The sequence below is a fragment of the Sapajus apella genome, unplaced genomic scaffold, assembly GCF_009761245.1.
Source record: "Sapajus apella isolate SASKATOON/1434 unplaced genomic scaffold, GSC_monkey_1.0 scaffold29, whole genome shotgun sequence".
NCBI classification, from domain to species: domain Eukaryota; kingdom Metazoa; phylum Chordata; class Mammalia; order Primates; family Cebidae; genus Sapajus; species Sapajus apella.
In genome coordinates this window covers 14,617,560-14,634,775 of record NW_022436969.1, presented here as the reverse complement: position 1 = coordinate 14,634,775, position 17,216 = coordinate 14,617,560, and the positions used below count along the sequence as shown (strand labels likewise).

The window sequence follows — 17,216 nt, the reverse complement described above, 5'->3', positions numbered from 1 at the left end:
GTGGAGCTTCTTACAAATGCTGACACGCTATTGGGATGCTTCAAGGATCCCAAAGCCATCCTTAAAGGTGTGGCTGTCCTGCAAGTTTTCTAATCACCCACCCCCCCCACACCCCAAATTGTTCATTTCTGTTTAAGCGGCAACTGCAAATAATATTTGTTAAGGGAGCCCTGGACCAGGAAACAACAACACTGTTTCACTTCAGAATTAAGTATTTATTATTTTGAACCCTCTTTTAGCAGTGCTGGAAAATTACTGACACAAGAACATTCATGCTTATTTGAATGGTTACATTTCATTTTAAAAAAACAGTAGTGTTGAATGGGAGTATGTACCCCATTCTTTTTTTTTTTTATTTGGTTCATTCACTTAATCATCACAGATTTATCAGAGGCAAGGTTATATTATGAAAAGCTTTGGTGTCAGACAAATGTACATTTCTACCAATTATTATGACCTTGGCCAAGTCATTTCATCCCTTTTTTCTTTTTTTTTTTTTTTTTTAACACAGAGTGTCACTCTGTTGGCCAGGCTGGAGTGTGGTGACATGATCATAGCTCACTGCAGCCTCAAACTCTTGGGTTCAAACAATCCTCTTGTCTCAGCCTTTCAAATAGCTAGCACTATATGCATACACCACCACACCAGCTACATTTAAAACTTTTTTTTGTAGAGATGGGGCCTTGCTACCTTGTCCAGGCTGGTTTCAAACTCCTAGAATCAAGTGATCCTCCTGCCTCAGCCTCCCAAAATGTTAGGATTACAGGTGTGAGCCATTGCACCTGGCCATTTTGCCTTTTTGAATCTCAGCTTTGAAGCAGTAAAATGGAAATAGTAATGCCTATTTCATAAAACTGCTGGAAAGATTGAAATAAAGCAACATAGGTACTGCCCCTAGCTCATTGAGATTATTCCATAATTGTCAGATTATTTCATAAATGTCAGATGCCCAACCCACCTTTCATAATATAGATTTTTCTCCTCCTATTTACCATTCCTCTTCAAGCACAGGAAAGGCCAAACAGGTTGACCCCTAAGTCAATGTCAAGCACCCTTATTTACCTGGTTGCTGTCATTGAAATACCTTGTGCTTGGGAAGGAATCCACAGCTGCTGAGGGGTAGCTGTGCAAATAGACACCCTCACTGATGCCCACCATTCAGTTGCTACTTTTCCTGTTAATGTCTTTGTTTTCACCAAATCAACCAAATGCCTAAGTTCCTTCCTCCCAGTTCTTTGGTTCCTGATGAAATAGAACTTTGCTTTATGCACTCACACCCTTGAGTTCATCAGTTCTCCTCCCAAATTTCTGCAATCCAGAATAGCTCACAGAATTGCAGTGGCCTGCCTTTTGTGTATTTTCAGGACATATGCTCCATTTCAGCTGTCCCGGCTTTCTAAGTGTCTTCATTCCTTTTGTGGCTCTCAGATTTCCCCAAATCTCACGCATTCTCATTACTCCACACCTCACCATGCAACTTCCCATCCTGAGATAATCCACTCTCAAAAAGTCACGTGCACATGGCTTCATCTCGCAACCATCGTCTCTCAGACCATCATTGGCACAGACAATATCTATTTAGTTATACTTTGATAACTGCAGCCCAGCCAAAGCAGGGCACTCAAGCTAGATGCACTTGGGGAGAGACTTTTAAAACTGTTACCACATCTGATAATTTGTAATTTTTCTTTCAAGAGATTGTAACCCATTATTTGTTTGTTAATTTTTTTTCAGACAGACCTTAAAACACTATGACGTTATTTTCTTATCAGAAATGTGTACTTTGTACTTTATCAAAAATAACAATTGTTACTGAAAACACATGTCCAAAGACATATATGAATATGCTAGAAGCAGGCGGGAGAGATTCCTGAACTGTGAATGGTAGACCTCAGCTTGGGCACAGTGTCAACCTACCTACACTAGTTACTAATCTCTCTGGACCTCAGTTTCTCTATTTGACAAACTGAGGTTATAATATTTATTCTTCATATCCTTCATGATAGTTGTAAGGATCATGAGACATTATGTGAACTTATTGTTTTTTTCCAAAATCATGACATGATAAATGTAATTGTTATTAATTTGTTCACTACTAAATTTGAACATTGACAATTACGGCCGGGTGTGGTGGCTCACGCCTGTAATCCCAGCACTTTGGGAGGCAGAGGCAGGTGGACCACCTGGGGTCAAGAGTTCAAGACCAGCCTGGCCAATATGGCAAAACGCTGTCTCTGTTAAAAACACAAAAATTAGCTGGATGTGGTGGTGCACACCTGTAATCCCAACATACTTAGAGAATCACTTGAACCCATGAGGCAGAGGTTGCAGTGAGCCAAGATCATGTCACTGTACTCCAGCCTGGGCGACAGAAAAAGACTCCATCTCAAAAAAAAAAAAAAAAAAGTTTGACAATTACTATCCCAGAATAAATCCACTTCTTGTTTTTCCTTTCATACATATTTTAAAAGGGTTTTCAATTGATTCTAAGGGCCACAGTTTCCACATTTTAGCATTTTGAATATTGGGATAATTCATATATTCTATGGAGTGTCAGAATGTAGTGATGATGTTTATTTCTTTCTTAGCGGCACAAAAAATATTGGGACAATTGCATTAGTATCTTAGATTCAGGAAAATGTAGTATTTTATCTTAGAGGAAAGCTGAAGGGTAGTAAAAGTAAGAGCACCTTGTCTATTCCAAATGGGAACTTTATTAACTAAGAGGGGATAGGACCCCCAAAAAAATCCACGAAATGTTCAAAACATTCGGAACAGAAGTTATTACCTTGAATCATACCATCTCTAAGTGTTCTCTATTAGAAAGATTTTTAAAGGACTCCTAACTTACTGTAGCTTTAGCTCCCAGACCTCCCAGAATTAGTGCAATTCTACCAACTGAGATTAGGAAAACCTAAAGTGGGGGAAAATGTCAGCACCAAAAGTTAGTCCACTTCCAAAGGTCCCAGCAAAGAGGCAAATACCTTTTTGTTCCTATGGGCCAACTTAGGAAAACCATTTTCTTACCATAAAAGAAATTCATATAATTTTGCAGATGATTTTATATGTAGTCCATTTGCATTTTTCTTCAGAGCAAAACTCTGTCTAATTTTTTTTTAGACAGAGTTTTGCTCTTGTCACCCAGGCTGGAGCGCAATGGCGCAATCTCGGCTCACCGCAACCTCCATCTCCTGGGTTCATGCAATTCTTCTGCCTCAGCGTCCTGAGTAGCTGGGATTACAGGCACGTGCCACCATGCCCAGCTAATTTTTTGTATTTTTAGTAGAGACGGGGTTTCACCATGTTGACCAGGATGGTCTCGATCTCTTGACCTCGTGATCCACCTGCCTCGGCCTCCCAAAGTGCTGGGATTACAGGCTTGAGCCACCGCGCCCGGCGCATTTGTATTCTTATACTAGAATATACAGTAGATATAAATATGGCAGCCTTCTAAAATGCCACTGCTTTTAATCCCCAAGATTTTTGTCATTGACCATATACCTTAAAAGTAGCCAAGAAGAAGTCCAGGTGTGGTGGCAGGTGCTGGCAGTCTGGCTATTCAGGACACTAGAGTGACAGGGTCACTTGAGCCCAGGAGTTTGAGGAGCAGCCTGGGTAACAGAGCGAGACCTCATCTCTACAAAAATTAAAAAGAACCAATTGGAAGTGGAGAGAGACTATTTTTGCTCCTACCTTGCCAAAGAAAATTGAAAGTAGGCATCAGAATCTTGGAAAGCCAAAGTCATTATCAGAGTGTGTCTGTGTGCTCAGTAACGTGGCTGAGTGCCGTGGATAGTGCAGAACTCCCATCAAACAGAACTTTATTTTGCACTTCCTGTGTGCTTACGGACATTACCTCATTTCATCCACACATAATTCTATGGGATAGGAAATGGAGGCACAGGTAAGTTAATTAACTCACCCAAGGATGTACCGAGTAATTTACCCAGCAAAATTTCAAACCTGGAATTCAAGCTGGGGCAGTTTAATTGCAGAGACCACCCTCTAACCCTTTGGCAATACGGCTTCCCCTGATTTCAGGAAGCTTATGGAGTAGTTGGAGAGATGAAACAAAGGCAAAGAACAAGCGGTGTCCATAAAACACCATTTTGTGATTATTTAAGTACTCAGGATAATCGTGGACCTAGGGTTGGCATACTTTCTCTGAGTCACATTGTCTCCATCACTGCTATAAAGCTCTGCTCTTGTAGCTCAAAGTCAGCCATAGATAACACCAAATGAATGGGCATGCTGTGTACCAATAAAACTTTAATAGACGATGAAACAGATTTACTCTGCAAGCTATATTCTGCTGACCCCTTATATAGATGGTACATGCTATAAATTTCATAAAGGAAAAGATTAATTTAGGGTGAAGCAGTTGGAAGGAGTTTTGGGAGAGCAGATTCAACTTTAAGGAAGACTTGAGATAGCTTGAGATGAGCTACATGGCCTGACCCCTCTTGCTTCTCTTCATGTCGCTACTCTCTTGCTCAATGCTCTCTGACCAGGCTAGCATTTTCATTCCCAGGGCTGGGATTACTCCATTCTTTTTCTTACTCTAGATACCTTGTAGGGGCCAATCCTTCTGCCTGGAATCTCTTCCCCTCGATCCTTCCAAGGCCGGCTCTCTGGTCATCAAATCTCTCAGATGTTACTTCTTCGGGGGGCTTCATTGAAGGACAAGTTAAAGCAGCCTCCCTCCAGCTACCCTGGCACCTCGTCTTATTTCCTCAAAGCATGTGTGCTTTCTGAAATTATCTTCCTCATTTATCAGGTGCTTGTCTATTGTCAGTCTCTTCTAGCTCTCCTTCTAGAAATAAGTTACATGGAATGAGACCAACATTTGTATTATTGACTGGTGTATATTCCCAGCACTCAAACCATGGCTGGCAAATAAACAATTAAAAAAAAAAAAAACCTGCAGAAGTAAAGGAATAAGGAACGGAGGCAGGAAGGGAGACAGAAAATATGAGCATGCCCCGTTAGGTGGTGTGTTATTTTTTCCTGTTCTATGACTTTATAGACTATCATCTTCATTAGAATGGCCCACCCTTCAGTACCCATGACATCATTTCAATTCAGAAAGCATCCTCATCCTGGCTGGACACAGTCGCTCACGCCTGTAATTCCAGCATTTTGGGAGGCCGAAGTGGGAGGATCACTTGAGGTCAGGAGTTCAAGACCAGCCTGACCAACATGGCAAAACTCTGTTTCTATAACAATGCAAAAATTAGCTGGATGTGGCGCCACAGGCCTGTAATTCCAGCTACTCAGGAGGCTGAGGCAGGAGAATCACTTGAACCCAGGAAGTGGAGGTTGCCGTGAGCCCAGATCACACCACTGCACTCTAGCCCAAGCAGCAGAGCAAGACCCTGTCTCAAAAAAAGAAAAAGCATCCTTATCCTTATCCTGTTATTAGAGGACGCTAGCCCTTGATTATGGCCATTTCTTAGTCAAGGGCAAGTCTTCTGGTTTCCTGAATGATGACATGTGGTTTAAGTTACAGATGGGCTAGCATTGAAATAGAAAATGCACACTAATCCTTCTCAAAAATTGGAGTGCTAATGTTTAAACATCATAATTAAAAAGCAATTAATCCTTTTTTCTCATCCATAACTACTGTAAAATCTAAAGTGTATTAGATTGCTTTTGTTGTTTGTTTATGTTTGTTGGGTCCAACCCCCTCCTAAGCTGGTACACACAAGCAGGGCATCCTACCAGCCTGAAATTAATGAGGACCTGCCCTCTTTGCCTCTGCTCCAGCTTTCCCTTCTACCAAGACTTCCAGCTCCTGAAACTGCCACCACAGTAATAATGCAGGCTTTTCTGAGACAGCTGCAAGGTTATCTTTTTCTCTGGATTTTCCTAAATCTTTTCTCTCTTTGTAGCTGAAATGGAAAGACACAGCAACCCCTGCCCAGCTCACAGTAGCAACTGAAGTCATATAAAAGGGAGTAACATTTAACTCTTTGGGCCTGGTATGCTTACCGATTTATATGCTTTCTTCTAAAATTATCTGCCTAAGCCATGTCTCCCTTTTGCTTTAACGCTTAAGAAACAAAAAATTCAAACTGACTTGATTATAATGTTAATGACCCTTACGGTACAGCAGTTGAATTTTTCTTCTCCAAGATCTCGATTTTCTGTCTTTACACTTTCCTTAGAACTGATTTCTGTATTATTTTATGTATAATCTTGTTGTATGCTACCTTTAGGTATATACATAATGTATTACTATTCAAATTCCACTCCAATGGAAGTCACTTCCACACAACTTCTTAGCTGCTATCACTTGAAAAGTATGATTAATTGAAAGATATACAAGTTAAATACTTCTCAGCTGGTTCTTTAAACAACAGTTACAGACTGTTTCTAGTACGAGCCCAAAGTTCTACCATAAACTAACTGCGAAAAAGAATACCTGAACAAAATTTGTCCTGTTTTGTTGCATAAGCCATATGAGCTAATCAGTTTGTCATTAGTCTCTGACATATTCCAGAGAGCAATGCTTATGAACTTCACATCAGTATTCAGAAACAGCAATTGTGGGGTGCATCATCTATAACCCTCAGCTGTACCAAGTTAATTTTTTAAATGTAATTGCTAAGCCTATATGAGGCTCTGAACATGATCATATCTAGGCAGTGAGTCACCTGCCAATGCACGGAAAACAAGACTGTTCTCAGCATTTATAATTTTCTGAGAAATCTTTGTTGCTGTGGTGATTTTCATGTTTTTACCTAAAAAAGCAAAAGCATTACATTGTTACTAGCATAATTAATAAATGGCAAGTGTATGAAATGTGATGAGCATAAAGGCATCCCGGTTATAATTGCTCAGTTCTGCAGGCACCACAAAGCACAGCCTAGAAAGACAAGCAGCAGCCAACAGTGGTCAACACAGGGCCCTAGGAACTGCCAGCCCCTTCTTAGCTGTAACTCTGGGCGAGCTACATAACTTCAGCATCCTCATTTGTAAAATGAGAGTAATAATACCACCCGTCCGTTGTGTGGATCAAACGAGCTGACATTTATTAAGCAGTTAGAACAGTGCCTGCACACAGGAGCACAATATAAGAATGTATTACATTAAATGAACATGCTGCAGAGTGATGCTTCGTCTTGGTTAGTACTTTTCAGAATTAGAATCTACAAACCACTATTTTCAAGTCCATGAATAGTAGCATTTCTTCAGTCTGAAGTTCTCAGTGAAGTGAATCAGTTCTTCCATCTGAAGTGTGTAACTGTGTAACTTGCAAGTTATACAGGTAAATTAACAATTAAAAAGGAAAGAATTATGCTTTTTTAGTAGAACATCTATTCTCACTTCCTTAGAACCTATAATATTTAGAAATGTATGTCTGATATTTGTATGTTATTGTGGACAATTTCTCAACACTTTAGGTTTCAACATGATATACTGTTAATCATAAAATTTTGATTAATATAATTTTGATCTTAGGAGTTAATCATTTTGAACCCTAGGGCTGCCGTTTAGCTGTTTGTCATTTGGCAAGTTACTTACCTTCTCTGAGCTCCTGCTTCTCACCTGAGAAAAACAGAAAAATATGCACAGGCTGTTGTAATAATGAAATGAGATCTTGTTGGCAAATTTCTTTTTCGCAGAGTTAAATGTTAATAATGCAGTACCATGTTATTTTAATGGATAAGCAGTAAATCGTTAACATCAAAATATTAAAAGCCTTTTTATTTTCTCATTGCAAACCTGGCCAATTCCAGGGAGCCTTTCCTGGATTCTCCTTTCCCATCACCACGACTGCTAACTCTCGTTTCTCTTTTCGTCCCTGTTATGTATGTTGAGAGCAAGAACCAGCCTCCCCCTTTTTCAATCTCTTTTACTTAAGCCTCGTGCAGTGCTCTGTGCACAGTAGGATGTTTGCTATGTTACTTATTAATGGATACAAAGAATGGCTACTATGCATTTTTTTTCACCAAATGAATAAGGAATGAGATCTAGGTTGAGTTCATGTTGAAGTGGAAAATCTAAGAGGAACTTAATAGAAAGTCATGAAGACGGCCTCTAAAATGTAGTGCAATATTCTGCTGAACTCAGAAAACAATTATTGCAGAAAGAAAAAAGAGCAGTTCACTAACATTATTTTATCGTGGTACCCTCAGTTAGTGGCTTAGCGTAGGATCCAACAAAGCAAAAGGAAAGGAACAATTCAGACAAGCAGCAGCTATACCAGGTAAGTCGAGCAACCAGAAGGCCAAAAGGGAAGAAGCCTGCAAGAGGTGTTATTGGTATGTGTGTGTGTGCATGGTTATGCAGAGGCCAACAAAAATTAAAAACAAGAAAATGCCATTATCTTCCATGAGGAGATCATTGGAAACCTTTAGAGAGTGCTTTAAGCAGATCTATGGAAGCTGAATCCAAATGAAGAAAGATTCAGAAAGAATGAGTGATTGGGGAGTAAACGCAGCTGGCGGAGACCACTGGTTTAGGAAGAAGAGAGACTGGATATGAGATGGTAAAGTTGAAAGGCTCAGGGAAGGCATAAATCCATCCGAAAATGTTCCCGAATCTTAAATGACAATTGAAAACAAATCACTGAAAAGCTCAAATAAAATTGCTCTCCTTCTGACTCAGCTATCAACAGCATGAGAAAACTGAGATGCACAAATGAATCAAAGCCAATGGTTTTAATTTTTCCTAATAAATGAGTCATGTTAAAGATTGAGAGACATGGACTTGTATGTCTTCAAAATATTTCTGAGTTCATCGCAATAAAATATTGTTATTGAAAGCCTAACGTCTAAAGTTTCAGATAATTATATTACCAATATCCAGCATCATACCAAAAAAAGACAACACTAAGTCTTATTTATACATTTTAAAATAACTAAGAGGATAATTGGAATGTTTATAACACAAAGAAATGACAAATGCTTGAAGTGATGGCTACCCCATTTACCCTGATGTGATTATTTCACATTGTATATCTGTATCAAAATAGCCCATGTACTCCATAAATATATACACTTACTGTATACTCATAAAAATTAGAAATGTTAAATTTAAAAAAAGGAAAAAGAAAAGAAAAAGGTAGGATTTTATAAAAAGTGATTTATCTGTTTTCTGTCTGAATAGGTTCCTCAAGATGAATGGACAGGGTACACCCCTCGAGGTAAAGATGATGAAATTCCATGCCGAAGAATGCGGAGTGGCAGTTACATCAAGGCCATGGGGGATGAAGACAGTGGAGACTCAGACACAAGTCCCAAGCCTTCTCCCAAAGTTGCTGCACGGAGAGAAAGCTATCTCAAGGCTACTCAGCCATCCCTTACAGAACTCACCACACTCAAGTAAGTAATCTTAACCCTGCACTTCCCATAGTCCAGGTGCCTGTGTTATCACCGAGGCTCAGATGCTGCGGCTCCTAGAGTAAGAGGGGCAGAAACATCCTGCAGGTGGAGCAGTGCAATACAGCGACTGTGACTTTAGATCTGACGTCTGTACCCCAGTGCCTTTGTACAGAGGGGCAGCAGATGTGCTGATGAGGAATTCAGCTTATGATAAGAAGCAGAAACAATCCAATCTTTTCAGAAGCCATGCTGGATTTAAAACAATCCAGCATGGCTTCTGAAAAGAATTAAAATTTCTGGTCATTGAGAATATGCATATATCCCAATCCTTGAACATTTGCTCAGGCACAAAGTACACACAAGAACTTTTTCTTAAGACTCCCGAATTTTTCAGATAATTGACTAACATAATAGAGGAAATTTTCTTAGAGAAGCTTATAGAACATGGCCGTGCTTGAAAATTGGATATGTGAAGGTTCTTGACATACATTTTTAAACGTGGGCACTCCATAACGTATTACAATTTGAATGCCTTAAAAATGTTTTGTTTTGAAAAACGTTAAGTACAGTCATACAGCATTTAATGATGGGGTTACATTCTGAGAAATGCATTATTAAGCTATTTCACTGTGCAAACATCGTAGAGTACCCTTACACAAACCTAGATGGTCTAGCCCACTACACACTTAGGCTATACGGTGTGGCCTATTGCTCCTAAGCTACAAACCTATACGGCAAATTACTGTACTGAATGCTGTGGGCAACTCTCAGACAAGGGTATTTGTTTATCTAAATATATCCGAATATAGAAAACTACAGTAAAAATACATTATTATAATCTTATGGGACCACCATATTATATGCATCATTGACTGAAATGTTGTTATGCAGCTTATGGCTATAGTCCTTAATTGTATTTGTGCCATTTGTAAACAAAGAATGGAGCTACACGAAACCACTGAAACTGATTATTTTAAGCAAGACCTGATTTAATTCTAAATGCTGTTTATAGACAGTAAATTCTTGAGTCTTGAAATGTAGAAACAGAATTCCGTTTGGACCTGGAAAATATATTACAGATAATTAGTATTTTTAAGTGCTTTGATTTCATATTTTGATGAAATAAACATTACTATTCATGAATTTATATTATGTTGCTAAATAAAATATTAAAAGACAAAATAAATAAAACAAAAAATCAAAGCAGTTAAGGAAAACAAACCCAATTATTAATCAAGAGCACTGAAAAGCAGCTGACTGCTGTGTGATGGGAATTTATTTAAATAGCAGAGTATGTTGTATTTTAAAGAATCAGACAGAGAAAGCCTCTCATGAATTATTTTTCAAGGATTCATGTGGAATGATTCTGGATCATTTTAATCAAAAATTAATACCAATGCATCAGTAAATTAAGCCAAGAAAAAAAAACCCTCTTCTTTCTTTCTTTGGCTTCCAGTTGCCCTTCCTCTTTGCCTTTATTACTACCTGTGTTCATTTTCAAGAATTGTCAGAACAAAGTACCACAAACTTGGTGGCTTGATTAGATCTACAAAGACCCTGTTTCCAAATAAGGTAACATTCATGGATAGTAGGAGTTAGGACTTCAATATATCTATTTGGAGAACAGAATTCAACCCAAAACATTGCCACATAAGGTAAAAAAAAAAAAAAAAAAAAAAAAAAAAAAAAAAAAAAAAAAAAAAAAGATCATGGAAATAAAAAATAGAAACAAGTCTTCATTGCAGTTTGGCACACCTAGCAGAAGCTCAGAAAATTAAATGAACTGGATTTGTAATAAAGCCAGTGGACCAAGGTGATATAAAATGAGGGAGGCCAAGGACCCTTCTGAAAAAATACCTTCTATGGACCTTAAAATATCTCTCCACTAGGCACAATGCTAGGTAGTCATAGCTGTGGGATTAACATCTTCCAGAAGATGCAAGAAAAGGGTTGCAAAGCAAGAAAATCACTTAAACCAGCAACCTCCAGAGTTCCTTCCACCTCCTGAGTATCCTGTTAGGTTGTCATGAGGTTGCAATGGTCACATTCGCTGAGTGACACTTTGGGTCTTGGGTGATAAGATACAGGAATTGCTCTTGTCCACAGCAATACCCAGGTAACAGGAGAACAGAAAGACACAGAGCCTTGATGAAGATAATCAGAGTGCTCTGAGGAGACTGAGGACAGGGGTAAAGGGTAGGGGCTGAAATCAACGTCACAGTTGTGCCCGGGCTACTCTTAGAGCTTCAGGATGTGGAGGATCACTCTGAAGTCACTGAAACTTTTTCTCATTTGCCTTCTTCACAATATGACCCTCCTCTAATATCCTGGACCATATTTTTATGCCCACCATGTATTTCTTTTACTGCTCAGACATTTTCAGAGCAGAAAGAGGCAAACATGCAGATGACTGGTAGGCTGATGGGAGAGGGTCAACTCATTCAGACGGTGAAATTGTTGAACCAGATATGAGTTAGTGATTGCTATTTCCTCCCTCCATACTTACAGAAATTCAAAATGGTGATAAACGGACAGGGGGACACCTACTAAACTGAAAACATTTTACTTGGGATGGAGTTTCCCCAAACCATCTCTGTTGTCTCCTATTCTTTGGCAGGAAAGAGAACTTTTTTTCCCTGTGTTTATGTAAGATGGATAATGTGCCAACATCATAACAAGGTTTGAAGGAAGCCCAGTTCATATATTAGCATGAAAACTCAATCATCATGATTACAATCCACAAAAGGATCACAAGAGAACCTCAGACAACCATCCAAACATATCTCCCCTCCCTGTGCTACCATCATATCCCCTAGAATCATTTCTCATAGTTCTTTCCTCCATTCGTTTCACACTCACTATTTTATGAGTTCCCTTTGTCATTACAGTCTGCACATTAATCCTCCATCGTTTTCAACTGCATACAGTTGTTAGTGACCTCTAGCTGAACCAGATTGGCCAGGCACAGTGGCTTCACCTGTAATCCCAGCACTTTGGGAGGCTCAGGTGGGCGGATTGCTTGGGCCCAGGAGCTCGAGATCAGCCTGGGCAACATGGCAAAACCCCATCTCTACAAAAAATACAAAAATTAGCTGGGTGTGGTGGCGTATACCTGTAGTCCCAGCTACTTGGGAGGCTGAGGTGGGAGAATCACTTGAACCCAGGAAGTCAAGGCTGCAGTGAGCCATGATTGAGTGACTGCACCCCAGCCTGGGCAACAGAGAGAGACCCTGTCTCAAAATTAATTAATTAATTTATAGTTTAACCAGATCGAAAGAGATAAAAAAGAAAAAAAAGGAAAATATACTATGGAGGCTAAAATTCAGACATGACATGACTCATAATCAATTCTGTCTTTCATTCCTTGATGTTTTGACTGCGGATCATTATTTTTCTAGGAGTTTGAAGGATTGAGTCCCTTATGAGAAAAAAGATCCCCATATCCTGAAATTCTAGTTCCTCAAAAAAGAAAACTATATTTATGTTCCTACTTCTTTGACATTTAAGTCGATTTTTTTTTCCTCCTTCCTCCTCAGCAATTCACAGCTTTAGGGATGAATCATAGCCCTGAACCAAGATAACTAAAATTAGGCAAGTGAGATTGGGGCAACATTTTGTTTGAGGCTTTCAACTCCCATCTTCTCTCAGAAATGTTGGAGAGAAGGCACTCCTACACTTTCTTACATTGTTTTTCTCTTTTCTTTTCTATTTTCCAAAGGCATCTTGAGGGTTTATTTATGTGGGTGGTTTTTCATCAGCTGCTTAGTGTTAGTTATTGTGTCCTCAAACATATAAGGCCCAAGGTCAGTTAAACATTCTGGTGTTAGCAGTAGTTTTGAGACAATGAAGTCCATCTTTGGACCAGCAAAACCCCTCCTATAGCTACTCTTGGAAAACTATTGTTTCAGTCACTCTCTTCTCTTATTTCACAGCTATTAACAAATCACTCCACCTCATCACTAGCTTTTCCTTCTTCCTTGCTTTAGCTGACAATGACTTTGAAAAGGCATATCACCCAAGAATATTAGTATTTTCAAAATAACGCCTTTGAATGTTTAACAGTAAATTTCCTGCAAGTAGAGGAGACATTTAGGGGCCAGAGTTCCTTCAAAGCATTTCATTGCAGCCTGGTACTGATGAAGAACTTAAGTCTCTTACTTGGAGCTGCATTTATTCTAGAACTGAGACTACAGCCTGCTACCATGATTAGTTAAAACTAAGTCCAAATCCCATCTGGGACTTGCATTCAATACACTGCAGAAAGAACGTTTTAAAAATTGTACTAAGTGGGGTGTCATTTAAAAGATTCTGAAGTTAAATTCAAATATCTATAAATCTTACCTGAATAATACTTTAAACCTGAATAATACTTTAAAGTGTCTCAAGACTTCATCTCTTTATCCAAGCACTAAGAAAAATTATTCCTCTGGAAGAATTAGTCTTTAACATTACAGACTTTGAAACTCCTCTGAAATTGGGGAGAAGGATCCCAGGCTGTTGCAAGAAAGACAGTGAGCGTCTGGCAATTTTGATAAAGTGTCTATCAAAAGGCCTCAGGAAGATTTATTTTCAATTCTAAATGCCTCGAAGGCAAATAGTTTTTTGTTTTCAGGATGGTTCATCCTCTTTGTCTTCATTTTTTCCCCCAGCACTGAACCTTTTGTTTTTGTTTTTGTTTTAGATGAATTGGAAAAATTTTAATTTAAAATTTGAAAAATACTAAGTAGCTGTGTGTCTTTTGACAACTAGATTACTGTCTCTGAACCTCCTCATAAATGAGAGTCTCAGTTTCTTAGCATGGATGGCACCACTTAGGTGGCTCTCCCTACAACTCCTCCCACCCCCAAGCCTGTGGCAGACAGCATTAGCCAGTCCCAGCACTGATGGATCCCATCACCCTACCCACTGAGAACACAGTTAGCCCCTGAACCAGTCTCAGTGCAGTGCTCCGGCTACCATGATTCATCAACCTAATATAGCCCACAGGTGCTATCCTTAGTCTACATGAAATGTCTCCCAGGAACCTTTCAGGGCTGACATGTATAATTGTAAGAACGAGGCACGGTAGAGTGGCAGTTCACTGTTTAAAGACAAAAGGAAGTAGTATTAGTAAAGAAAATAATTTGAGAAGAGGTAGATGGAGTGTTCTTCAACTTTAATGCTGGGTATTTTAAATGCATCGATTTCTACCTGAGGAACACAAAACCATAGCCTCTTGCTGGAGTCTCTTTTGTTATTGTTTATCTTGCATGTTTTTTTCCCCTTTTTTCCTCCTAGACACACTGTGTCCTTGCCTGTTCCTCACGTCATACATGCCTCTCCTACCTACCTACTGCTCCTTGTTCTCCTTTCCTTCCTAGAGAAAGAGGGAGATGGGATGAAGATGGGAGCATCGCTGTTTTTCTTCAAAGATGTGAACTGTATTGTGAACATAGCACTTTGTATCATCCCATCTCTAAGTAGTATGAAATGCCTCTGTTTTGCCTAAATGCTTTTTCTTTTTTTTTTTTTTTTGAGACGGAGTTTCGCTCTTGTTACCCAGGCTGGAGTGCCATGGCGCAATCCCGGCTCACCGCAACCTCCGTCTCCTGGGTTCAAGCAATTCTCCTGCCTCAGCCTCCCGAGTAGCTGGGACTATAGGCGTGTGCCACCATGCTCAGCTAATTTTTGTATTTTTAATAGAAATGGGGTTTCACCATGTTGACCAGGATGGTCTCTATCTCTTGACCTCGTGATCCACCCGCCTCGGCCTCCCAAAGTGCTAGGATTACAGGCATGAGCCACCGCGTCCAGCCGCCTAAATGCTTTTTCATTCCTCTCCTACCTATTCCTCCTTATCATTGTAACGTATAATAGCAAATGCTCCTCACAAAATAGGGAGAACAAGAAAACACAACCTGTCACTATGAAATTGTGAATTATGTCCTCAGAGATCAGTGACATAAACTCAGGGTTGTGTCCCATTCTTCCCTGACTGTAATACTTTCTTCTATTATCCTCTATCCTTCTAACTCCCACTCCCACTTTCCAAAATAAGAAGAAATGCAAAACGTTTAAAACAAGGAAAGATGGCCAGGCCCAGTGCCTCACAGCCTGTAATCCCAGCACTTTGGGAGGCCAAGGCAGGTGGATCACAAGTTCAGGAGTTCAAGACCAGCCTGGCCAAGATGGTGAAATTCCATCTCTACTAAAAATACAAAAACATCAGCCAGGGCCGGGCGCGGTGGCTCAAGCCTGTAATCCCAGCACTTTGGGAGGCCGAGGCGGGTGGATCCCGAGGTCAAGAGATCGAGACCGTCCTGGTCAACATGGTGAAACCCCGTCTCTACTAAAACTACAAAAAATTAGCTGGGCATGGTGGTGCGTGCCTGTAATCCCAGCTACTCAGGAGGCTGAGGCAGGAGAATTGCCTGAACCCAGGAGGCGGAGGTTGCGGTGAGCCGAGATCGCGCCATTGCACTCCAGCCTGGGTAACAAGAGCGAAACTCCGTCTCAAAAAAAAATATAAAAAAAAAAAAAAACATCAGCCAGGCGTGGTGGGTGCATCTGTAATCCCAGCTACTTGGGAGGCTGAAGCAGAGAATTGCTTGAACCCAGGAGGCAGAGGTTGCAATGGGGCAAGATTGTGCTACTGCACTCCAGCCTGGTGTGAGAGCTAGACTCTGCCAAAAAACAAAAACAAAAACAAAAACAAACAAAAAAAAAAAAAAAAAACAGGCAAAGTCATTCTTGCTAACAGACAAATTATCACTTGCTCATCTACAAATTATCTAAATACCTTTCAAATCTTTTTTAGAAATAAGCTTGATTTAAAAAAAAAAAAAACACCTAATACAAGCAATCACCTATTATATTCAATCCCAGATCACCACTCCTAGTATTTAAAAAAATGTTCCTTCACTGGGATATGAATGCCCTCCTCCAAATGATGTGGGCATGTGTGAGTATTATAGTCTGTACCAAATCCTGGTCTCTTGCTATATAATTACTCTTTAGAAAAGCTTGTGTTGAAAGGAAGCCTGCATAGACTGAAAAGTCTTTACAATGATCATGACTACAGAGAAGAGAGAACTCCTTGTGTGTCTTTAAGGGAGGCGAAAGAATAAAAGAAAGTCCAGATACTTTCAAGAGAGAAGGAAAGGAAACATTTTTAAAAGTAAGGATCAGGGGCTGGGGGAGGGAGAGCATCAGGATAAATAGCTAATGCATGCTGGGCTTAACACCTAGGTGATAGGTTAACAGGTGCAGTGAATCACCATGGCACACATTTAACTGTGGAACAAATGCACATTACCTATGCACATCCTGCACATGTATCCCAAAACTTAAAATAATTTTTTTAAAAGTAGAAGGGATATTTACATTTTAACCAGGTTCTAAGTGCCTGACTGCATGCTATGGGCTTTACATACATGTGTTTTCTTTTGATCATCACAACTCTATGCGTGCAACTTTGCCCATTTTACAAATGACAAATTTGGTTCTCAGAGAGATTAAATAGCCTTTTTAAGGTTACCTGTCAATCAAATGTCAGCGCTAAGATTTGAGCCCAGTGTTGAAGGCAGAAAAGATAAAAAGCTAGATGGAAAGTTGAACTTACTAAGACTGCAATGATGAGCTATTTGAAAGATGTTTAATAATGGCGGGCAAAGGAAGATCAGCTGGATGAGGACAACTGAGAAGTGGACCCAGGAAAAACAGACATTCAAAACAGATTATGAGAGAGAAGGATGGATTTGAAAGGGTGTCAGAAGCCTGCAATGAAGTGAATTCTGAGTGGAAAGTGTAAACCTCAGACATGCAGCTGAAACAGGAAGGATCTTGAGAACATCTTGACTCAGGCTTAGCCTGGGGGGCAGGAAAGACAGACCAGTGACCAAAAGATCG

At 39.8% G+C, this 17,216-nt stretch overlaps 1 protein-coding gene and 1 non-coding gene across 15 annotated transcripts in view; one reads left to right on the top strand and one right to left on the bottom strand.

Annotated features, from left to right (window-relative positions):
• Positions 1-17,216, top strand: part of DLGAP1 (DLG associated protein 1) — a 979,377-nt gene that overhangs the window by 658,459 nt on the left and 303,702 nt on the right. For all 14 annotated transcript variants that reach the window (XM_032293472.1, XM_032293474.1, XM_032293470.1 and 11 more), the window contains one exon: positions 9,115-9,329. In XM_032293472.1, coding sequence (XP_032149363.1) covers positions 9,115-9,329 — 215 coding nt within the window. The remainder of the gene's footprint in view (positions 1-9,114; positions 9,330-17,216) is intronic.
• Positions 11,975-12,078, bottom strand: LOC116561657. Its single transcript, XR_004273544.1, has one exon. It is a non-coding gene; the product is annotated as a small nucleolar RNA U13 (small nucleolar RNA).